Source organism: Cibotium barometz, chromosome 55 (genome assembly GCF_041138505.1).
Source record: "Cibotium barometz isolate CiBa-2024 chromosome 55, ASM4113850v1, whole genome shotgun sequence".
In the NCBI taxonomy this organism is placed as follows: Eukaryota; Viridiplantae; Streptophyta; class Polypodiopsida; order Cyatheales; family Cibotiaceae; genus Cibotium; species Cibotium barometz.
In genome coordinates this window covers 15,187,988-15,212,946 of record NC_141100.1, presented here as the reverse complement: position 1 = coordinate 15,212,946, position 24,959 = coordinate 15,187,988, and the positions used below count along the sequence as shown (strand labels likewise).

The window sequence follows — 24,959 nt, the reverse complement described above, 5'->3', positions numbered from 1 at the left end:
CCCGGAAGCACGGGCGATTCCACCAGGACAATTTTTTACTCTAACGTAGTCAAGATCATTACTGATCACGCTGATCCAACTGCACCTATAAAGATACTCGGTCGGATCAAGGAAGAAACTTGCACTTGGATCATTGGGATCAACGCTTTTTTCCCCATCAAGAGGCACAGCCGTTGATTCCTATCCATAGAACAATTACTATCCGGGACTTACTTCATCTATCGTAATAACAGAAATTGAGTCTCGGTTTACGGATCCATCAGTCCAGCCTAACCCCATCCGATCCCATGGGTTAGCCAACCGCCCAACCACTGTAGTGATGGGATCCAATTTGGAATTTGGTTAGGTTTTGTCCCGGGTACCAAGGAAAAGAGTTCCAAGGCCCCCTAGCCGGAAATTCATACAAACATAAAACTAGCCACACCACTTACACACCCAATATGAAATTGCCTTTTCTTAGCATCAGCTAACTTTAAAACAATCCTTTAATGAAAGCATGGTACCACTGATCACAATCTTCCAATTTATCCGGTTGATTCATAATTTCCCATCATTCCTTCATCAAAGTATCTATGGCATCATTGGCAACTAGAACGCTCACCACCTGTCCACACAGAGGCCGTTTCCATAGTTCCTAGCCCATAATACTCGGCAATATAATCATTTATCAAGATGGACTCTCGTTGAAGATCAGCAAGATCAACCAATAGATCCATATAAAAGAGCCATGGACTCATCCGTTGAGGACCAGCAAGGTCAGTCAACCAGATCCATGCCCGGTTTCACAAAACAACTCTTACTCCTTGTTCCAATATCTTCCTCGACGTACGCGTGGGTATCCTAGGCGACCCAGAGCCCGAGCACCGTATGGTCAGCACCCTCTAGGATCCTTCGCAGGTGACCTAGCACTTCACTCATAGGCCGCTTCCTTGGTCCCTCATCCACCGTACCGGAAGCTCACCATTTTAATCGAACCGAGGCTGGTCAAGACCTCGGTCGACCTTGCTACGCGAGACGTCCTCCATTGACTCTCCGTCACAGCAGTTGCAACTTTATCAGTTAGGTCTCCACGACCTTAATCACAAGACGGTCAAAATGCTTCCCCAGCATTCTTGACATAAAACAGCCATTTACAAACAGTTTACAAATACAGTTTCTATATTAACTCTCATTTTTCCACATTGTTCCTCATTAATCCACATTACTTATTCCACATTCCATTTATATGTGTACTCATCCAATCACCTCATTTTCCATCTCTTCACTTCAAATTCCTTCACATCACATATCATATATTCACATCCATATCCACATCCATACATCCACATCCATATCCACATTCACATCCATACATCCACATCTACATGCTTATCTCCATTTTCACATCTTCATTTATACATCCACATCCCATATCCACATTCATACATACACATCCATATCCACATCTATACATCCACATCCACATCCACATCCACATTCACATCCATACATCCACATCTACATGCTTACCTCCATTTTCACATTCTCATTTATACATCCACATCCCATATCCACATTCATACATACACATCCATACATCCACATCTACATCCACATACATACATACATCCACATCCACATTCACATTCACATACATCCACATCCACATTCCCATACATCCACATCTATACATCCACATTCCAAATTCACATCTATACATCCACATCTACATTCACATTCACATACATCCACATCCCCATTCCCATTCACATCTATACATTCACATCTACATCCACATACATACATACATCCACATCCACATTCCACATTCACATCTATACATCCACATCTACATCCACATTCACATACATCCACATCCACATTCCCATTCACTTCTATACATCCACATCCATTCACATCTATACATCCACATCTACATCCACATTCACATCTATGCATATATATCTTCATGCATATATCCATTTTCACGTTCATACATCCACATCTACATGCTTACCTCCATTTTCACATCCTCATTTATACATCCACATCCCATATCCACATTCATACATACACATCCATACATCCACATCTACATCCACATACATACATACATCCACATCCACATTCACATTCACATACATCCACATCCACATTCCCATACATCCACATCTATACATCCACATTCCACATTCACATCTATACATCCACATCTACATTCACATTCACATACATCCACATCTACATTCACATTCACATACATCCACATCCACATTCCACATTCACATCTATACATCCACATCTACATCCACATTCACATACATCCACATCCACATTCCCATTCACATCTATACATCCACATCCATTCACATCTATACATCCACATCTACATCCACATTCACATCTATGCATATATATCTTCATGCATATACCCATTTTCACGTTCATACATCCACACTCCCATCTCCACATCCACACATCCACATACATACATCCATTTACACATTCCCATTTATATAACCCCATATACCTTCACATCTAATCTTTTACATCACATCCATTCTCGCCCTATCACAACCCATATACATCTTATCCTATCACATACACTTCTTACCTCATCCCCCCATACACATCTTAATTCATCTTATCACCTCCTAACTTATTTCATAAGCATCTTATCACCTCTTATCACACCTCTTATCACATCTCTTATCACCTCCTAACTTATTTCATAAGCATCTTATCACACCTCTTATCACATCCTATCACATCTCTTATCTATTTATATAATACAAGAGAATTCTTACATTTGATATAAGGTTTCTTTACACATTTATTTATGAATAAATTCTATTTAAGGAGATTAATACTTTCAAAGTAAAAATCAATCTTTTATGCATCTTCCTATGCATAAATTCATTTTTAATGAAAATGACACTTTTGAATTAAATTTTAATCTTTTATGCATTTTTCTATACATAAATTCAATTTAGATGAGAATGACACTTTTGAATTAAAAAAATCAATCTTTTATGCATCTTCTTATGCATAAATTCAATTTGGTAGGAATTACACTTTTAGAATAAAAAAATTTCTCTTATGCATCTAAGTTAAGCATAAAATCCATTTATGAGGAAAATCACACTTTTAGTATAAAAAGAATATCTTTTATGCATACCTATATGCATGAAATTCAATTATGATAAAAGTCACACTTTTATAATAAAATAATCAACTTTTATGCATACCTCTATGCATGAAATCCAATATGATAAAAGTAACACTTTTGATATAAAAATTTTTCCATTATGCATACTTCTATGCATGAAATAAAAATGGTAAAAATAACACTTTTGATATAAAAATTTATCCATTATGCATACTTCTATGCATGAAATAAAAATGGTAAAAATAACACTTTTGATATAAAAATTTATCCATTATGCATACTTCTATGCATGAAATAAAAATGGTAAAAATAACACTTTTGATATAAAAACTTATCCTTTATGCCTAATATTAAAATTCAATTTCTCCATGATTGTAATGAAATTCTTTCAATTAATCTAGGATGATAATTCCTAGAATATGGTAGGAAGTCCTCTTTTTATGCTTTGAATGAGATTATTTTATGCATAATTTTTATAAAAATTTTGCCATAGCTCCGCTGCTATGACTAATAAATCTCAATTTTTCTAAGGGATAATGCTTATCATTAAGGAAATAATTAAAATGATCTCTAATTAGATTATTAATCCATAATGGATTGAATCATCAATATTCATAAACTAAAAGCATAGGAAAAAGCCATTAATTTGGCCTCAAGCATAGCTTAATCTTGGGTTAAGGAAAAGCTTTATGAAAAGCTTGATTTGGATTGAGAACGGGTCATGAGTATGACCATTTCTTGAGTGAGAGAGAGAATTTACATAAGAATCATTAGAATTTAAACATAAATGAAAATTAACTTCAATAGCATTTATTAAATTATGTAACTCTTCACTACTATTCAAACTTCAATAGCATTTAAAAAAAACCATACCAATTAAACTTCTCAAGCTTGAGAGGGGTTGAGAAGAGAGAAACATTGAGAAATTATAGAAAGATCAATATTCACTAATTACCTTACAACTTGCTTGATTCTTTGTTCACGATAGAGGCCCCCAACCAATCAATTGGTTAAGTATGTTGATGGAGCCACTAATGGGGATTGAAGAAAGAGGGAAGCTCCAAAAACTAGTGAATTATTAAATGAATTCACAGTTCTTGGCTTAGGTGGAGTAGAGTAACGATGCATAAACACTATATCTTTTTCAACAAGGGGGAGGCTTCTATTTATAGGAAAAATTGAGCTCCTAACCAAACAAACTGATTCTAGAATTTTCTAAATCAGTTTGGTCAATATTTGACCATTTTTAGGTCAGTTAAGCTAACTTTTTGGAACTAGACTTAAATGAGGAGAGAGGAGAGATGAAATATCTCAATTTTTATGAGTTTAAAACTCATTCAAGCATGTGAAATATGCACCTCCTTTAAAGAACTCCCCTTCCTTACATATGTCATATTTTTAATATTGCTCATAGTTTTTTACTAATAAACCTTGTACATTTTCAACTCTTCATCTTATGTGAAATATGCACCTCCTTTAAAGAACTCCCCTTCCTTACATATGTCATACTTTTAATATTGCTCATAATTTTTTACTAATAAACCTTGTACATTTTCAACTCTTCATCTTATGTGAAATATGCACCTCCTTTAAAGAACTCCCCTTCCTTACATATGTCATACTTTTAATATTGCTCATAATTTTTTACTAATAAACCTTGTACATTTTCAACTCTTCATCTTATGTGAAATATGCACCTCCTTTAAAGAACTCCCCTTCCTTACATATGTCATACTTTTAATATTGCTCATAATTTTTTACTAATAAACCTTGTACATTTTCAACTCTTCATCTTATGTGAGCATTTACTCATTTTTGGGTATCTTCTTTTTCAAATTGGATTTATCTCCTCCCTACACATGGATTGATGCTATTGGTCCATAGGAACCTTAATTGGACCATAATCCAAAAATTTCTGAAAATCTAGACCCTTAGACTAAGGTCCTTTATACACATTTCCAATTAATTCCAATTGCACATTGGAAAGTTCTTTTTTGAATTTCTGTTTCAGGGGAACTTATTTTAATAAGATGAGATAATTTTCTATCTAAAAATATTAAAAATCTGAATATTCTCTCTCTAGAATATTTTCTCTCTCTAGGTTAAAACAGTTAGAAACAAGTCTTTTATATTTCTGAAGAGGGATTGATTATAGAAGAAGATACTAGACATCAAAAAGGGGTTTGGGGGAGGAATCTTACACAACCAAAAGAGGGCATGAAAAATGCATATACTCAAAGAGCCTTGTGTGCTCAAGGCTCACCACCTTCAGCCTTCGCGCTTGCATCTTGTGCAAGTACAGAAAGGAGAGGAACCTAGTCCATGCTCTCCGCTTGCATGCCTACACGTGTGGAAAAGGTTGTTGCCTGCTATGCTGGTGGACACGAAATGAAGAAGGTGGGAGTGGTAAATGGCCTTGGATTATGCTGCAAAATCAAGCCTCTCTACAGGGCTGCGTCGAGCATGCATCAACAGCCACAAACAAGGTGGCACACAGCCGTGGCCACGTCAAGCACAAAGCATAATAGTGCACAAGGTGGCAACAACACCCAGCTCTCTCTCTCTCTCTCTCTCTCTCTCTCTCTCTCTCTCACATTCCTATAATTGGAGAGCACCACACTTGCAGCACCACAACTGGCGCTGAAATAACAAGATTGGCAAGAAAATCAGGATCAGTGCTGCCAAGCTAAATCATGAGTTCAGAGGGAGACTCCTGGATTTGTTGAAGTCCTACAAGAATGTATTTGCCTAGAACTATTCTAACATGAAGGGGATTGATCCAAGTTTCTACCATCATAAAATCAATCTGAAAGAGGACGCAACCATAATTACGCAGAGCAGATACACAATAAACCCAAACTATGCCAAACAGGTGAAGGAAGAGATTGACAAATTACTAAAGGTAGGATTCATCTATCCTGTGGATAGGGCGGAATCGCTGTCACTGATAGTCATTGTTCCACCAAATAATGGGAAGTTAAGGGTCTGTATAGACTATCGCAAGCTAAATGCTTCCATTATATCCAACCCATTCCCATTGTCATTCATTGATTCTTTACTGGATGAAGTGGCAGAGCATGAAACATACTATTTTTTGGATGGATTTAGTGGGTACAATTAGGTGCGAATAGCCCAGGAAGATAAATAAAAGATTGCTTTTATGAAGAATGGGGGGCATTTTCCTCCAATGTGATCACATTTGGGCTAAAAATGCTCCTGCTACATTCCAAAGGATAGTTCAAGAAATATTCTATGAATATGTGACCACCATGAGGGTGTTTGTGGATAACTTTAGTGTGTTTGGGAAGAAATAGGAACACATTAAACACCTCACAATGTGCCTAGAAAAGTGTAGGAGGACTAGACTAAGCTTAATTCCAGCCAAGTGTGCCTTTTTTGTAACAAATGGATCCCTCTTGGGGCATATAAGGTATGCAGAAGGGCTTGCGGTGGATCCAGCCAATGTTGCAGTCATTGTGAAGCTATAGCCACCCAAGAATGCCAAAGAGCTTGCAAGATTCTTGGGGCTAATCAATTAGCATAGTAGATTCATGAGGTTCCTGGCAAACATGGCGGTGCCCTATACAGTCTTGATGGTGAAGGATGCAAAATATATCTGGTCCAGATCCTGTCAAAAAGCATTCTAGAATCTCAAGAGGATATTGCCAATAGCTCCCATCCTCCAGTAGCCCAACTATGACCTAGTATTCCATGGTTTTGTCAATGCCTCAAATGTAGACATTGGTAGTGCTCTGATACAAGAAGAACAAGAGGGATGGTACATACTAGTCTACTATGCAAGAAGGAGGCTATCCAAGCCGGAAAAAAACTACTCAATCACAGAGAAGGAGTCACTGGGAATGATCTACTCCATCAAAATGGGTAGAGGCCAAGGCCCTTAGAGACTGCAAGACGTCATCTGTAGAGCAAAGTTTCTTTATGAAACCATAATGATAAGGTTTGGATGCCTTATAGAGATAGTCAGTGTGACCAAGGGACTTACTTCATCAATGAAGTAATCAGGAAACTGATGGAGCAACACATGATAATACACAAGAAGTCAACAGTCTACTACCCATAAGTCAATGAGCAAGAAGAATCCACCAATACGATCCTGAAGGGAATCCTAATCAAGATAGTAAATGAGAATTGGAATGACTAGGTCATCACCCCCACGAAGCTGCATTATGGGCATTTCAGACGGCTTATAAGAATGCAACAGGACTTACACCCTTTAGCATGGTGTATGGATTGGAAGCAGTGGTACCCATGGAGTTCTTGACACATAGAGTCTCAGGATAGCAGTGGTGTGGCTGAAAGGCTCTCTTTGGACAGGAACACAAAGTTTAAGATCTTTGAGGAAGGAGATGTTGTCCTGCTGTTCACATCAAGAATGGGCCCAAGAAATTTGAAAATAAGATGGATGGGCCCATACAAGATTGTTAGAAAGCTGGGGATAGGAACTTTTGAGTTAGCCAATCTGGATAGTGAAAAACTCAAGAAGTTAGTAAATGGGTATAGACTAAAGCCCTATTATGGAAAGATGCTAGATTAAGGGAAAATATGTCCAGAAGGGAATCAAAATCTTGATCCAAAGATAATGCAGGAACCATAGCCAATCAGGATAGTGAAAAACTCAAGAAGTTAGTAAATGGGTACAGACTAAAGCCCTATTATGGAAAGATGCTAGATTAAGGGAAAATATGTCCAGAAGGGAATCAAAATCTTGATCCAAACATAATGCAGGAACCAGAATCCAGGTCTAGCCCAGAAGCAAGGAAGAAGGATAGAATTCCAAAGGAATCAAAAATGGTAAAGAAAATAGCCCAAAATTAGACTCCCCATGTGTAAATATGACAATGATATGTACAAATACCGAGGGGCCAGGTGGCAGCAGCATGGCACAGGCGGGAAAGTTGAGGTTGCCTCCACAAAAAGGGGTGCATGGACGTGAAAAGGAACTTGTCGCATCACCATCACCTATTCTCGGCCTAGCCAGGGTAAATAGTGCACATGGCATTGATGGTCGGATCGCGGGGAGGATCTGGGGCAATCATGGAAAATGGCTACCATTGGGAAAAGTGCAGACAACGACCGAATGCTTCTCCATCAAAATCTTAGATTCCATGTTGCCTTTCAAAAATTCTCTCCACGCTCTAGATTCCCTCTCTGCAAAACTCTTCTCCTTTCCTCGTTTTCTCACGCTCAAGATTCCCTCTTTGCAAAACTCTTCTCCTTTCCTCGTTTTCTCATGCTCAACCCCTGCACACCCGAAACAGGCAACATGGTGCTCTAGAATTTGAGCCCCTATCCTCCACTGTCTACTACAAGGAGGTGGATAGGCATTCTGAATGGCTGGAGAGGGTAGGATTAAAGGGTAGGCATTCTGAATGGCTGGAGAGTGTAGGATTAAAGGGCTTCGTTGAGCTACCCTGGGAGGAGCTACAACAAAACTACGAGGCCTCCGAGCAGTTAGAGCAGCTGCAAAAATCCAACACCATCATGCTTCCATGGGGAGAAAAGGGTGTTCAATCCCCTATATGTGGCAGAGGTCTTCAAACTGCCAGCAACTAAAGGAGGAAGAGAGATCAATCCAACTGACAAAGAAGACCTGATCAAGGAGTTTGGCCCATTGGAAGGTAAGGCCAAAGAGTTCAAAATTACAGGAACTCCAGAAGGAGAAACGTATGCACTTTGTGGTGAAGAGGATCAATCTCACCCAAAAGCCATATTGCATGTCCAGGAAAGCCTTTGGATCAATAAAAGCAGTGGAGGCAGGGACGAAGGTGGCTTGGGTGGAGGTGCTTTACAATAACCTAAAAGACCAGATTGAAAAAGTCACCCACCCAAACACTAAGACAAAGATTGGCCCCTACCTAACAACACTTTTTATAGCACAACCAAGAGCTACAAAGGAGGAGGTGAGCCGAAAGGAGGAGGCAAGCACAAGCATTAAAGAAGACGCAGGGTGAAGGGAGGAGACAGAGGCAAAATCCTAGCAAGAAAGGAGCTCCAGACAGCCAATGTCCAGAAAGAAGAGGATTTTTTAGTTCAGGGAAAAGAAGAAGGGCAAGAAGGGCAAGCTAGTGAAGAAAAGAGTAGCAAGAAGTTAAAGAGGACTTCGTCGATATCAGCAAGCCAATACTCACATACAAGTTGTAAGGGCAGTAGGAAACAACAACCTTGGAATGCCTGTGGCCCGAACAGACATAGCAGGAGGCCATAGGCACAAAACGCCTACAATTGGGTTAGGCACTACAAAAGATTGTGGTCACCCCACTGCAAATGGAAGCACTAGCTGAGCTCCCTACACCTCCTCTTGAAAATTTTTCGGAGTCCTTTGCCACAGACTAGGTGCAAGGATGCCTCAATTACTTGCAAAGATGAATGGAAGATGGACTAAAAGAAATCACTACATGAACTAGCCACCATTATTGCGCAGTGTGCAACAGTCAACCAATCCACTAAAATATTTCAATTGCCCATCCCAATTTTTGATAGCTAATCACATCCCATGCCAATCATGATTCTATAGTCTGCCGACTCAAGACACATGTCTGACACGTATCATGATGACACATCATCAATCATGCCCACCAAAAAATCATGGTGGGACGTCACCAATCACAGTGTCACATCACTAGTCACAGCACACACAAAAAATCCATGTCACCAATCATGCCAGAGAATCACAACATGATTGACACATGTCTGTGACATGTATCATGATGACACATCATCAATCACGCCCACCAACAAATCATGGTGGCATGTCACCAATCACAGTGTCACATCACTAGTCACAGAACACACAAAAAATCCACGTCACCAATCATGCCAGAGAATCACAACATGATTGCCACATCACAAATCATGCTAGAGAATCATGGCATGATTACCACCATTGCTTGCAGAATCACGGCATGATTGCCACCATTGCATGCACAATCAAGAATTGTAGTTCTTCCAACCAACACTTCAATCTTTAATCACACCTTCTCCAGTGTTTTTCTACCCTATCCCATTGAAATAATGGAGATTAACACTCCATGATTGTGAAGTCTTCTAGCTGATCGACTAGAAAAATAGAGAACTGTTGTTTCTTACCAAATTCTTCACCATAGCTATACTAACATGTAGTTCTAACATCTAGCATTTAAGAAGGGCTCATGATAGTCCTACCAGTAAGTAAAGTGATTATAGTTCTCTTTTTAGCATCATGGCAAGCAAGGAGACCACTCAAGATCCTCAATATGAGGAACCACGCTCTCCCACTTCCTCCATAGAAGATGACAAGACCCCCAAGAAGAAGTCTAAAGGGAAAACCAAGATAAATGGCAAATACCTTGGACCCCTAATGGAGTAGTGCCAAGGTACCATCGTAAACCATAATAAGAGAGTGTACTTCTAATACCACTCACCCAACTTTTGAGGTGTAAAGGTGTAAGAACCTCCCCTTCTGTTCTTGTAATTATTCCCCTCTCTGAAATAGAAGAAAGATCATGTTTTACCCTATTTTGGCCTAGAGAGAGAAAATGTCTAGAGAGAGATAATCTAAAATTGAGATATTTTTGGATATAACTTTCCTATGTGCATTTGGAATTAATTGAAAATGTGTATAAAGGACCTTAGCCTAAGGGTCAAGATTTTCTGAAAATTTTGGATTATGGTCCAATTAAGGTTCCTATGAGCCAATAAGATTAATCTAAGTGTTTGGATGAGATAAACCAAAGAATAAAAGAAAATACCCAAAAATAAGTAAATGCTCACATAAGATGAAGAGTTGACTAAGTACAAGGTTTATTAGTTAAAAACTATGAGATATTACTAAAAAAATGAGATATTTTGGAGGAATGATGAATTTTTGACACCTTGGTAAGGAAGGGGAGACCTTTAAGGTAGGTGCATATTTCACACGTGGATGAGTTTTTAATTCAAAAAATTTGTGATATTTGTATCTCTCCTCTCTCCTGGATCAAAAACCAAATCAAAAAGGGAGCTAAACTGGTCCAAATCTTGTCCAAATGTAGCCAAACTGAAGCTAGAAAATTCTAGAACTTAGTTGGACTCAGTTAGTGGCCTCCCTCACTTATAAATAGACCTCTCATCTTTGAGCTATACCATGCCAGTATTACATTAAAATACTCATATTTTCTATTATCCCTTAAAAATCCTCTACTTTTGGAGAGAGTGGAGCTTCTCTCTCTCTTCAACCATCCTTGGAGCTTTCCTCTCAACACACTAACCAATTGATTGGTTGGGGGCTTCTTCTAAGATAGAGAAGCAAGCAAAAACAAGAACTAAAGTGTAATTTTATGGTTTTTCTCTACTATTCTCAATGTTTTCACTTATCAACCCCTCTCAAGCTTGAGAAGTTTCTAAATTAAGTGTTTATAATGCAAATCAAGCTTTTCTTAAGAGTTGTAATGAATAATTAAGAAAAGTTTACATTTATGCTTAATTAGGATTCTTTTTATGTTTATCTCTCTCTCCCCAAAAGAATGGTCATTCCTATGACCAATTCTCTATTCAAATGATGCTTCCATTAATAAATTCTCAATTCACAAATCAAACTCTAGGCTTGTGAAGCTAGAGTTTAAGAAAGTGGTTTTTAATACTTTTATGCTTCTAAAATTATGATAATCTTATGATTTAAATCCATAAATTGGATTTAAGTTTAGAAGATAGTTATATTATCATAATTGTATTACTAAGTTTATTCTTTTCAAAAATATTAAAAATTATCAGTAATAGCAACGGAACTATGGTAAAATTTTTAAGAAATTGATACATAATTCATTCTTATGCATAACATGAAAAGAGGACTTCCTACCATATTCTAGGATCATTGGTCATCCTATGCTAAAACAATGATTTTCATCACATTCAATGGAAAACTAATTTTTAAGGTTTATGCATAATTAAATAATAAGAAAAGAGAAAATTATGGTAAATTTAATTAAATGATAAAAGAGGAATTCCCATGACATTTGGAATTCAATCATTTAAATGGGAAAAGTGGAATTCTTAGCATACTGAATTAATGGATATTTTTATTAAAATTCAAATAGGAATAACAGATAAATTTATTTTATGCATGAGAAATATTTAAATGATAAAAGAGGAATTCTCATGACATTTGGAATTTAAACATTTAAATAGTAAAAGTGGAATTCTTGGCATATTGAATTAATGGATATTTTTATCAAAGAAAAGAGAAATTTTAGATAAATTTATTTGATGATAAAAGAGGAATTTCCATGACATTTAGAATTCAATGTAAAAAGAGGAATTTCCATGACATTTAGAATTCAATGTAAAAAGAGGAATTTCCATCCAAGAAATTAAATGAGAAAAAGAGGATTTTTTAGCAAAATTCAAATTATGAGTATTTATCAAAAGTAGAATTTTGAACATTATTGGAAAATATGGATAGAATTGATTTTTGTAAATCCAATGAATTCTTTTATTCAAAAGAAGAATATTGAATACAATTCATTTGAGAAATTGAGAAATAATATGAAAATAGCCGTCGAAAAAAAAGAACCTTTATCTAGGCCAAGCAATTGGCGAAAAAGTCACATTATCGGTATCGAAGTAGGAAAAGCTACTAAATGGGAATAAGATGTAAATGGGATGCGATAGGATGTAAATGGGATGCGATAGGATGTGAATGGATGTGATAAGATGTGAATGGATGTGGTGTGATGTAAATGAATGTGGATGAGATGTGAAGTAAATGGATGTGGATGTGAATGATGAGATTAGAATGAGATGTGAGGTTATGTGAAAGGATGAGATGTAAATTAAATGGATGTGGATGTGTATGTGAAAGAATGTGATGTAAATGAATGTGGATGTGAATGACGAGATGAGAATGAGATGTGAGGTTATGTGAAAGGATGAGATGTAAAGTAAATGGATGTGGATGTGTATGTGAAAGAATGTGATGTAAATGAATGTGGATGTGAATGATGAGATGAGAATGAGATGTGAGGTTATGTGAAAGGATGAGATGTGATGTGAGTGGATGTGATGTGATGTAAATGGATATGGATGTGGATGTGGATGAGATGTGATGTGGTGTAAAGGGATGAGAATGTGAATGTGATGAGATGTGGATGTGGTGTAAAGGGATGAGAATGTGAATGTGATGAGATGTGGATGAAATGTGATGTGATGTGAATATATGTGGATGTGAATGTGAATGAATGGATGGATGTGAATAGACATGCATGTGAATGTCTGGATGTATGTGGATGAATGAGATGGAATGTGTATGGATGTGATGAGATATGGATGGATGTGGATGTGATGTAATGTGGATGGAATGAATGAGATATGATGTGGATGTGATGTAATGTGGATAGAATGTATGTGATGGGATGGGAATGCAATAAAAGTGATGGATGTGAATAGATGCGATGAGATGAGAGTGGATGTGAATGTGACGTGATGTAAATAGATGTGAATAGATGTAATGTGGTGTGATGTGAATCGGGATAGATGTGAATGGATGTGATGTGATGTGAATCGGGATAGATGTGAATGGATGAGATGTGATATGAATGGATGTGATGTGATATGAATTGGGATAGATGTGAATGGATGATATGTGATGTGAATGGATGTGATGTGATGTGAATCGGTATAGATGTGAATGAATGTGATGTGGTGTGAAAGGGATGTGATGTGATGTGATGTGAAATGGATGTGATGTGATGTGAATGAATGTGATGTGGTGTGAAAGGGATGTGATGTGATGTGATGTGAAATGGATGTGATGTGAGTGGATGAGATGTGATGTGAATCAGGATATATGTGAATGGATGAGATGTGATGTGAGTCGGGATAGATGTGAATAGATGAGATGTGATGAGAATGGATGTGATGAGATGTGATATGAATCGGGATAGATGTGAATAGATGAGATGTGATGTGAATGAATGTGATGTGGATCGGGGTAGATGTGAATGGATGAGATGAGATGTGAATGGATGTGATGTGATGTGATGTGGATATGGGTAGATGAGAATGGATGAGATGTGATGAGGATAGATGTGGATAGATGTGATGAGATGTAATATGATGTGATTGGATAGATGTGATGAGATGTAATATGATGTGATTGGATGAGAAGGGATGAAGGACGATGGTACCTAATACATATGATTGGATGTGGATTAAGTAATGTGAACTGATGTAGAAGAATGTGGAATAACGGGAAATGATATGGAACAATGTGAAGATGAGAGTTCATTAGAAACTGTATTTATGACCTATTTTTAAATGACTATTTTATGTCAAGAATGCTAGAGAAACATTTTGACCGTCTTGTGAATGAGGTCATAAGTGATAAAGTTGCAATAGCTGACGAAGAGTCAATGGAGGATGTCTCACGTAGCAAGGTCGGCCAAGGTCTTGACCAGCCTTGATTTAAATGGTGAGCTTCCGGTACGCTGGATGAGGGACCAAGGAAGCGACCTATGAGTGAAGCGCTAGGTGACCTGCGAAGGATCCTCTGTCATCCCTGAGTAATTTATTACTAACATGGTGTGCTAGTTGCTTGAATCTAAGTAGAAAATGTTTTCCATACTCATCTAACTCCTCAGGATTCTCTATACCTAAGGATAGAGAATTAGCAGTGTATGTAAGAAAGTAAGCTCTCCTAGAAGCTCTTAAGCTAGGGTAGTATCCAAAAATATCTATTGCACTTACTTTCTCTACAAGAATTATCTTATCGTATGTTTTGGGTATTATTGTACCGCCAAGAAAGCGAGAGAGTGTCTTGAGCAAGAAATTTTCTAAGACACCCTGTTGGCTCATAGAATTATGGTAGATCAAAATCTTTGCAGTTGATAATCTCTTCAGGTAGTAAGATAATGCAGCATCTCTACCATGGGAGCTCCAATTGTGCCTCTCTAGAAATTGATCTGGCTCTTCCATAAAGGCCTGCAAGAAATTTGAATACGACAGAAATATGAGAGAGAGAGAGAGAGAGAGAGAGAGAGAGAGAGAGAGAGAGAGAGAGAGAGAAAGATAATACAATTGGTAATTTCATCTTGGAAAGGTGCATTACCAAAGGTACTATACCTTCAACTTGATAACACAAACTTAAATCAAACCATTCTATGGTACTTAAATATGCTGGTTTACATAGGGGGTTTGAAAAAGTGAAAGTGAACTTTCTTCTTTTGGAACACACTCATGATCATATTGATCAACACACACCCCCTCAAGTTGAGGGCCAGCGAGTTCGAACCCAGGCGCCCCGAACAAGCCCGTCAAGCAAGTTGATTTCCATACACATCTCCCAACGTCTTTTCCCACTAGTATTGTAGAGCGGGCACCCCGAACAAGCAAGCTGATTTCTGTACACATCTCTCGTAAAGCATCTTTTCCCAGCAGTATTGTAGGCCGGCCTGATTGTAGTGCGCGCGGCACAAAGTTTCTTTGCTGTGTGTGTGCACACTGCCATGGGAAACCTATGAGTCTTAGAACGAGCTTGCTCGTTTCTGACCCCGGCTTCGAAAACAAAAAACAAAAACCATGGGAAACCCAGCTAACTAAAGGGATTTCAAACTTGGGACAAATTCCGCACACAGCATTGGGCCTCCTTAATCTGTGTGATGGAATCCGGGACGAGGGTGAGTTGGAGTTGGACTTGGACTCCTCTAACGCTCTGTGCGCTGACTTGTCTTCAAACCCACACTTGAAAAGGAATCATCTGTCACTCCATTCTCATTCTGAGTGTATTTTTCTGCCAAACTAGGGTTTGCACTATCTGCATCTATCCTCTGCGGAGCTCGGGTTTGCCTTCTCTCTTCATACTTATTGTTTACCCTTCTCTCTGCAGAATTTGGGTTCCCTTTCTTCCTCTTTTCTCCTCTCTTCTGCAGAAATTAGGGTTTCCTGTCCCCTCTCTCTGCGAATTTAAGGTTTTTCCCAGCCATGTCGAAGATCTTCAGCTTTGCGCAGGTCACTGAACATAGCAACTCTCAAGATTGCTGGCTTCTTATTGGTGGCAAGGTACGCCGTTTGCTTCACTCGATCTGTTGCAGGCGACGGCCGATCTGAACAAGGCTACACATTTTAATTGTTAATATCGAATTTTTTTTTGGCATTTTAGATTAATTTTCCAAACGGGCATTTTGTTGAAAATTGTTAACACTAATTGCTTTTTTTGTGCATGCCTTTTTTTTTTCTTTTGAAACGATTGACTTGTTTTGGCTTTTTCAAGGTTCTTTTTCAGAGAATTTTTCAGATTAATTGCTTTTATGCCTGTCCTTTTTTTATGTAAATGAATTCGTGTAAAATATCCAGAAATTGCTTTCAAAAAATCAATCATGACTAAGCGAAATTATTTTATTACAACTCCATGCCATAGCCGCATGTTAAAAAATGACAGGATCTGACAACTTTTTGTTCTCAGGGAATTGTTAATGTTGATTTGCTGGATTACTAGTTTTTTTTCAAGGCTATTTTTTAGAGAATTGTTGAAATTAATTACTTTTATGCAAGCCCTTTTTTCAAATGAAATTTATTAAACAATTCCAGAAAAATCCAACTTATTTTATTATGTGTTGCTACAACTCCATGGCACATGCCATAGCTGCCTGTCAAAAAATGACAGGATCTGACATCTTTTTGTCCCCCATATCTGATGTTGAGGATGTGAGACACATGGTGGGCTAAGCTCACCATCCAGCCATAGCTCCTTGGAAACACCATAGCTCCTTGGAAGAGCTCCTTGGAAGCACCAGTGACCTTGGCCAGACCTACACAGAAAACACCCATCTGCCAAACCCAGGTGTTCCATACCACCGGAGTCCGCTGCTCAAGTGTCTGGCTAGAGCTGTATTCACGCCCTCCTTTGGGTCATGGTCTCTCGGGGCCCTTGGCATTCCGCTTTCATGTAGTCCCTAACTTAGCTTCCCAGATTTTCCGACACATGTATGCGTCCTTCGAAGGCGGGCATGGGCAAACCCCTTGTGGAATTTTTGTTTGCTTTATACAAGTCTGCAAGGGTTGCAGGTAGACCATGAGCTCACTTACAAGTTCTTGCATTGTATGCGAGGGTGTCAGGGTATTTGTATACCAAGCTACCATGACTTTGTTTTCCCACCCGAATTCATTTGAAAAGTATTCAAATAAGTGGTGTGCAGGCTTTGGACAAACAGCTGCAAGATGCAAAATATATACTAGCTGTTGAAAAGCCAGATCTGGTTTAGTAAAACTACTCTAGAAGCTCCCAACAGGCGAGTAGCCTAGCGGTGTGGTTTCGTGACTCAGAAGGGGAGGTCCTGAGTACAAATCCCCACTTAGTCCCTGCCGCGAGCTTCATTGCGGCTACAATTGTACCACCTCCGGGGTGGAGACCATGCCGCCTCGGGGTGTGCATCCGAGTTACTACAGAAGGATCTACTCTTGAAAAAAAAAAAATACTACTTTAGAAGCCATTTGCATTACTCCAGCATAAAAGTTCTTTTAAATCAACACTTGTGTAAATCATAAGGGATCCCATCATGTTAACTTTAAACCCTTAACCCATGTGCATCTGATGGCTCTGATGACCATGGAAGGTATCTTGATGCTGACTTGTTTCGGACCTTTTGTCAGGTGTATGATGTCACAAGGTTCTTAGAAGAGCATCCGGGAGGAGACGATGTACTGTTGTCAGCAACAGGTATGGTGCTATATTTAAACATATTGTTCATGCGTTGCAAAACATAATTTAGATGTAGTGTTGAGACCTGAGACCTGTTGTTGACCTGTATTTGTAGCCAAGGATGCTACGGACGATTTTGAGGACGTTGGGCATTCTAAAACTGCCAGAGACATGTTGAAAGATTACTACATTGGGGACATTGATCCTTCATCTATCCCCAAGAGTACAACCTACACCCCCCCCAAGCAGCCTGCATATAATCATGACAAGAGCACAGAGTTTTTTGTCAAAATTTTGCAGTTTGTTGTTCCTCTTGGAATCTTGGGTGTGGCAGCTGCGGTACGTTTTTATACGAAATCCACTGCCTAGTGTGGAGCATTATGTTACGAATTACCATATTTCGTCCATGGCTTTGATCTTGATGGTGAATTCAGATAAGTACAAAAGTTTGTTTGGGATTTGGGAGCAATGCTCTTGATGTCTGAAATCATATCCACTTGATTGTTGAGTGGGTGGTCTTTATGAAAGGCTGGTTGGCCATTGCATATGTTTTCTTTCAAGAAAAATGGGTCTTATTGAGTGTCAAACAGTCCAGTCCAAACCATCGCACTATTATCTTTTGTTAACGTTGTGGTTTGCTCCAAGAGCGCAAATTTATTTATTTTAGTGGGATTTACTCACACACCGGGCACAACTTTTAAAGATCCATTGTATATCAAAGATAGCAATCCAATGGTACTAGTGAGTGTCTTTTTGAGATGGCACTCCTACTCCTCCAGCTTGTAAAGCACTCTCTCATTCATAATGATCTGCCTAGACTAAGTGGTGGGGGTTGTTCAAGTCAAGAGCTTAGCTTACCTTAGCCTTGTCAAATCATGTGTTGTTGGCCTTGCCTTCGTGTCACAACGTAACGTCTTGATGTGGGTATGCTAGCTCGTTGCTCGTGTCCTCACTCCGTTGTCACACCAGAAGGTTCCTTACTAGGGGGGTGAAGGAAGAGGTCTCTTAGCCTAGATGGAGGCAACTAGCAAAAGCGCCTAGATGGAGGTAACTAGGGATTCCTTCTCATAAAAGGAGGGGGAAGAAGAAGAAGCTAATACAAGAGAGAAAAACTTACAAACATATCTATCCAAAGCAAGCAAGATTCAATAGCATACATGCAAGCAAGAATAGAGAAGAATTTACAAGTATTCCATTGCTAGGAAATGAATGTGTATTACTTAGTGTCAAAATTGACTTATATACAAATCTATCAAACCATGTTAATCTAGAGAGTGGTCAACGTACTCCCCTTCTTGATGGTGACCATGTCTTAGCATCACCCAAGTCGGTGGTGAAGCTATTGTCAGGGTGAAAATTTGTAAATGGCCCAAGATACGCCATAAAGTTGGTGTGTGAGATTAAGTCCGCAACCAAATGCATGGCATATTGATGATAAGATTGGGCAGCTCTGATGGCAGGTAACTTCTTGAGGTGGCATGAAAGGTTGATGTAGAAGTTTTTTATGTGAGGCCTCCTTTTGTTATAGACATGGCTTAGGCCTTCAAATTGAGGCGATTGGTAGAAGCAGACTGCGCTCTGTGATTGGCGGAATGAGCGTTAGTATCACGACATGATATTATGCCTCGATCTCATAATGTGTTGCTTAGAGATTGGGCTTCTTCGTGGCTAATACGTCGATGAGGGCAATGTTGTGTTAGTGTGCAATAAGAGTTGAAGTAGAGGTTGTATGGATTGAAACACTTTGGAGGTACGTGCAAGGTCGAGGTTGCATGCATTGAAACACTTTGGAGCTACGTGCAAGGTCGAGGTTCTTCACGTGATGGGTCGTATCATGGGGCCAAGCTTGCGTTTACCACCATAGTCTTCCATCATCGAGAGATGTACTTGGAGGGTTGGTGTTGACCAAATTTGTTGCAGGTGCATGTGTTCATGTGTACCGTGAAGATGCGAGGTGTGAAAAAAACAAGTGATGCGCATAGTGAAGCATACAGGTGACATACATGGATAATTGGTGGAAGATGTGTCCTTTGTGTGTACTTTTTCTCGGGAAATTTGGCATTATTAAGCATTGGGGATATAGACTTCGAACAACGGTTGGTATGGCCGAAGAAGAGACCGCGAAACATTCTTGCTGATTTGAGAAGGATCCAAGCGATTAGTTGTACCATGGGCCAAGTTTGTGTCCGCCATTGTCCCTCCATCCAGAAATATGCTTGAGGGCTTTGATAAGACTTAGTTGGTTGTTTTCCTTGATATTTACTCGATGTCCCTTTTTCTTGGGGTGTCAAGATCGTTAGATTGCTAATGCATAGCAATGGACTTTACATTGAGCTACAATGAGTTTGGGTGGCCTCTCTTGCGCGGGGAATTTGGCGCTATTAAACATTAGGGATATAGGTTATTTGGAACAACGATTAGTATGGTCAAAGAAGAGGCCACGAAAGGTTCCTGTTGACTTGAGGAGGCTCCAGGCAATTAGTCGTATCATGGACTAGGTTTATGCTTATCATGGTCACCCCATCCAAAAATATACATGGACAGTTATCAGACAATGAGGCTTAGTGTAGCTATTTATGCTAGGTGTGTATTAAATGCAAAGCACGTGGATATATTATAGGTGTCATGCATGGACATGGGGCTAAAGGTGTGCATGTGTAAAAGCTCCATCTGGTGAAAAATCCAACACACTACGTTCTTTGACTCTTTTCTTCGACTCTTACACATAGTTGGGGATAGGAAATTAAGTATTCATGCGTAACAAGGCTAGCCGACAAGGTGGTTGTGATGGTGGTAATGAAAGTAGTCAAGACAACCCCAGTATGACATGCCCATTGGTAAAACGCAAGCTATGAGTGACTTGTGGTACATGGTTGAATGGATAATGCGAACGATTCTTGAACCTCTTCTAATCGGCCCGCTTGTTTGACGCATGGTGATGTTAGCACAAACAAGGGAAGTATTATAGAGCTGATGTGGCTTCGGGTGAAATTTTAGATTGCTAGACGATGCCGAACTTGGCACATCTCTACGTTGCTTGTTTAGCATGGTTGGAGACATGTTTGGCACCTTGGAGATGTGTAGTCCGGTTGATTCTTGGGCTTTATGCTGGGTTCAGTTGCATTGTCGACTCTTTTCCTTGGTCTTTCCCATTGCCAGTTACTTACAGTGCCTTGCTGGCTGCTTGTAGTTTTTCGATGTCTCGTTTGGCATGGTTTGTCATTTGCGTACTTTTTGGCCTTAGTTTTGCATAATGGTTCTCTTCTCTCTCTCTCTCTCTCTCTCTCTCTCTCTCTCTCTCTCTCTCTCTCTGTGTGTGTGTGTGTGTGTCTCTCTTGTGGATCTCGCTCAAACATAAGGATTTCCGGTCATAGAAGCCTTGAGCTTCTAACATCTTTAGACGGTGATGATCCATTGTGGGTAAAACTTTGTTGCTTGGGGCTCCCACTTGGCAGATTTCCACTCATGGTGGGTAGGCTCTTGGCTAAACAATGGCTTCCAAGTCTTTATGTGGGCATCATACCTGCGTTGGCTAGCCAGGGTACTCTTGGGTACTCTCCTGTGGTAACCTTCTTGAAGGGTTGTTTAGGATGACATTGACTCCCTCATGTGAGGTTTTGGATCTCCGTAATAGTTTGAGGGGAGGTGGTCCAACGCAATGAGATGAGAAGATTGTTTAGTGTTAGAGGTTACCTAAGGTGATGGCTTGTAAGAAGGGTGAGGCTTGGGATGTTGGTATGTTCAAGGTGCCCTCATCCACCAAGGGAACTATAACTATCTCTTTGGGAAGCGTGAGTATTGCAATTCTTTTTTGCTAATTGATTACATAATCAGTAAAACTGCAATCTATCCCCTCCCAAGGATGATGTTCTCCTTCATTGTACCTACAAAGGCCACATAAAACTTGCAAGATGCAAGTTTAGTTCTAATATAAAATTTGGCTTTGAAACAATTGATGGTCATAGATTGAGAGTTGTTCATGCGATGATGGTAGCTGCAGATGGTGTGAGGGGTGGGTGGCCTAATAAGGTCCACGTCTCCCAAGGTAAAACATTTTAGCTAGCTGTTGTGTCAACCAAGGCAAGCCACGCAGCTAGGTGGTCTTTCTAGGGAAACTCTAACTCAAGTTAGAGGTTGGTTAGACCGTTGGTTCTATTTCAAATGCATTGAGCATGAACATGGATGTTGCTTCGGCACCGTCTAATTGTGTAAACCTTGTCCCAAGCTTTTGTGGGAAGAGTGTCACCAAAAAGTGCATCCAATCCTCAGAGTCGGTAGGCTCCAAGTGGGGCTCATATTCCTTGTCCTCATCAATTCAACATCTTATACAAGCTCTATATATCAATTGCTATGGTGTACTACATGTTCTACAAATATCGAACTGAAGTGGTTTGAACAGTTATTGTCTGACTCATTGGCAAGAATGCCTCAACCCATGGGATGAAGGCTTCCTTGTTTTCAAGTTTATTTTCAATGACTAGTTACCTTTATGTATGATTGGTTTCCCAATCATGAACCAGTCTTACATCTCTCATGCAATGCCTCCCGAGGATCATGGTGTATGATCCTCTTCTTTGAAACTCCATCACCATGAATGTGTGGTGGAAGCTTAGCAATAAAGGTCTTAATCTTTGCATCATGAACAACGTCTTGAAGGATTCCCAAGGGTTTACATGTGTTCCTGTCGGGCAAGCTTGACCACAAGGCTTGTGCCTACAAGTGCTAGGCTTCCCCAGGCTTCCCAAAAATCCTTGGTGATTATGTTGACATCAGCAGCACCATCCAAGATTGCAGAGACCGTGGTTCCTTTGTAAACATAGGTAACATTGTATTTATTTTATCCCTTTGAAATAGTTTCTCAGCTTGTTCATGGGACCTTTGGATGTCCTTTTGTCTTGGTTATGGAGGGATGGTACTCAATGTGGTATGGCTCATCCTCCTCTTCAGGCATACAAGTGTGAGCTCTTAGGTTTTGAATCATCTAGTCGGATAAGTTTCTTCAAAGTTGAGAATTTACTTGCAAAAGTTATCAAGACTCAAGCTTTTGATGAGGACAAGAGTGCAACATGCTATGTCCCTCTGGCGATATTCATGCTTACTTGGTTTGTACTCTCACTGACAGGTGGGCTTGGACCAACTAACATGTAAGGGGGATGCACATTAATCCCTACCTAGGAGGTGGTGCCTCTGATGGGGTGGAAATGAAGTCATCACCAATCACCTCTTCGAAAATATTATGGTGTGACTATGAATACCCATGGAAGGCCAACTTTAGCCTCCCACCACCACTGAGTGCTCCTTCATTGCATTTAACAATTTAGATCTCGGTGAATTCGTTCTAGAGACAGAGGCTTTAGAACTAGCTCTTTTTATGGGTCCACTTAAGAGTAATTAAAGTTCGTTCAAGGCCCTTGGCAAGCACTGAGGTTCCCTCATTGGTTCTATGATTGGCTCTAGGATAGGGTCAAGTATGCTCAGGTGAAGTCAATATGGTTCATATTCGACCACTTGCTCAAGGACTGGCTCTAGTTCATAGCCTGCGCCTTCCTTCTCTAACATAGGGTTGGCATACTCTTTGAGTTTCTTTGGAAGATTTATGTAGTCGATGGGCTTCTTTTCATTGGAAGAGCTGGTTTGAGCGGGAGATCACTTATTGTCTCCACTAGGGAGACAACTTCGCTAGAGCTCTCGTCCGAACCACTCTCAATGGTCACAATGTCGCTGTCCTTGATAATTGATTGTGCATTGCATTTTTGCATGCTCTTCGATGTTTTCCTCTTTTGTACCTTGCTTTCAAGGTTAAAGTGCTTACATTTTTTCCTTGGTCTCATTGAGCTCAAAATCATAATAGTAGACTTGATGTGGAGAACTTTTGGATAGGAAAAACATTCATTTGGACCTCCAAATCTAAAAATGATAAAAATTTGGTTTTTTCACAATGCTTAGACTTTCGCGCTATGAAAATTATTTTTCACGTCGTGAAAGTCTCCTTGATTTCGTACCATATTTATAGGGATTATCTTTCCAAAAATAGTAAGTCCTTATAATGTTATCCTCTTAAGAATCCATAAAAATCAGGAGTTTTTCATGCCATGAAAAATTATTGATCTTTTCATGCGCCCATGAAATTCTCAAAAATCTTTTAGTAAGGACATATTTGTATCATAAATCATTACTAATCATCAAAGGACACATTTTGAAAAACCAGGTATTGATTCTAGTGTCAAAATGCACAACGAAAATGAAGACAACTGATGTAGAGAGTAACACATATGTAAGAGAGAGAGAGAGAGAGAGAGAGAGAGAGAGAGAGAGAGAGAGAGAGAGAGAGAGAGAGAGAGAGAGAGAGAGAGAGAAGCTATGTAACTCTACTTTATACACCAAAGAAAATCCCACAATCTACAATGTGCAGTGTGGGGGCAAGGGGACCATTTTACATGACCCCAGGCGCTGCTGGTCGGCCAGCCTAAAACAGGCCGACAATAGCCCATGCTCATGACCATCACCTAGGCTGCTCATGACCAGCAAAACCCTGGTCTGCCAAGCGCATGCAGTCGGCCAGCATCTGGCGACACCCGACCGAAAAATGGAAAAATACATGGAGAGTGACGAAAAATGAGAGAACACTAAAACGGGCGGCTCACCCACAACAGAGGCCCTGGTATAGTGTACAGACAGGAGATGACTGCTAACACCCCCTCTCAACTCCTCGATGTGGAACCAACCCTAGTGAGCTGCCCTCGGAGCATAGCATGAGGTAGAGACTTCATGAAGAGGTCCGCTGCATTGTCCTCCGTCGTCGAACAATAAAGAAGCTGTCAATAGCCAAGATCTTCTCACAAACAAAGTGATATTGTATCTCTATGTGCTTGGTCCGGGCATGGAAGACCGGGTTTTGAGCAATAGCGATACAGCTCTGGTTATCGCACTAGATGACCGTGGGCTCCTTCTGTGGAAACCCAATCTCTCCAAGCAACCTTCACAGCCACACAACCTCGTAAGCAGCACCACAAGTAGACCGGTACTCTTCAATCTGTAGTTCAACAACTAGATCAATGAACCAACTAGCTTCCGAATACAGAGAGGCATCAACTAGCTCACAAGGATCATTCACTGTAAGCTTCATGTTCAGGTCCATCGGTG

At 39.7% G+C, this 24,959-nt stretch overlaps 1 protein-coding gene across 1 annotated transcript; it reads left to right on the top strand.

The window, feature by feature from the left end:
* Positions 1–15,791: 15,791 nt before the first annotated feature.
* LOC147607413 (cytochrome b5-like) lies at positions 15,792–18,403 on the top strand. The gene is made up of 3 exons (XM_086790611.1): positions 15,792–16,177; positions 17,768–17,834; positions 17,932–18,403. The coding sequence occupies exons 1-3, from the start codon at positions 16,100–16,102 to the stop codon at positions 18,183–18,185; spliced, it is 399 nt and encodes a 132-aa protein (XP_086646737.1). The 5' UTR covers positions 15,792–16,099; the 3' UTR covers positions 18,186–18,403.
* Positions 18,404–24,959: the final 6,556 nt, after the last annotated feature.

Excerpts from the sequence above, each read along its gene's own strand:
- LOC147607413 (XM_086790611.1), top strand. The coding sequence starts at position 16,100 with ATGTCGAAGATCTTCAGCTTTGCGCAGGTCACTGAACATAGCAACTCT. Across the intron at positions 16,178-17,767 it reads GGCTTCTTATTGGTGGCAAG|GTGTATGATGTCACAAGGTT; the intron begins GTACGCCGTTTG and ends ACCTTTTGTCAG. Across the intron at positions 17,835-17,931 it reads TGTACTGTTGTCAGCAACAG|CCAAGGATGCTACGGACGAT; the intron begins GTATGGTGCTAT and ends CTGTATTTGTAG.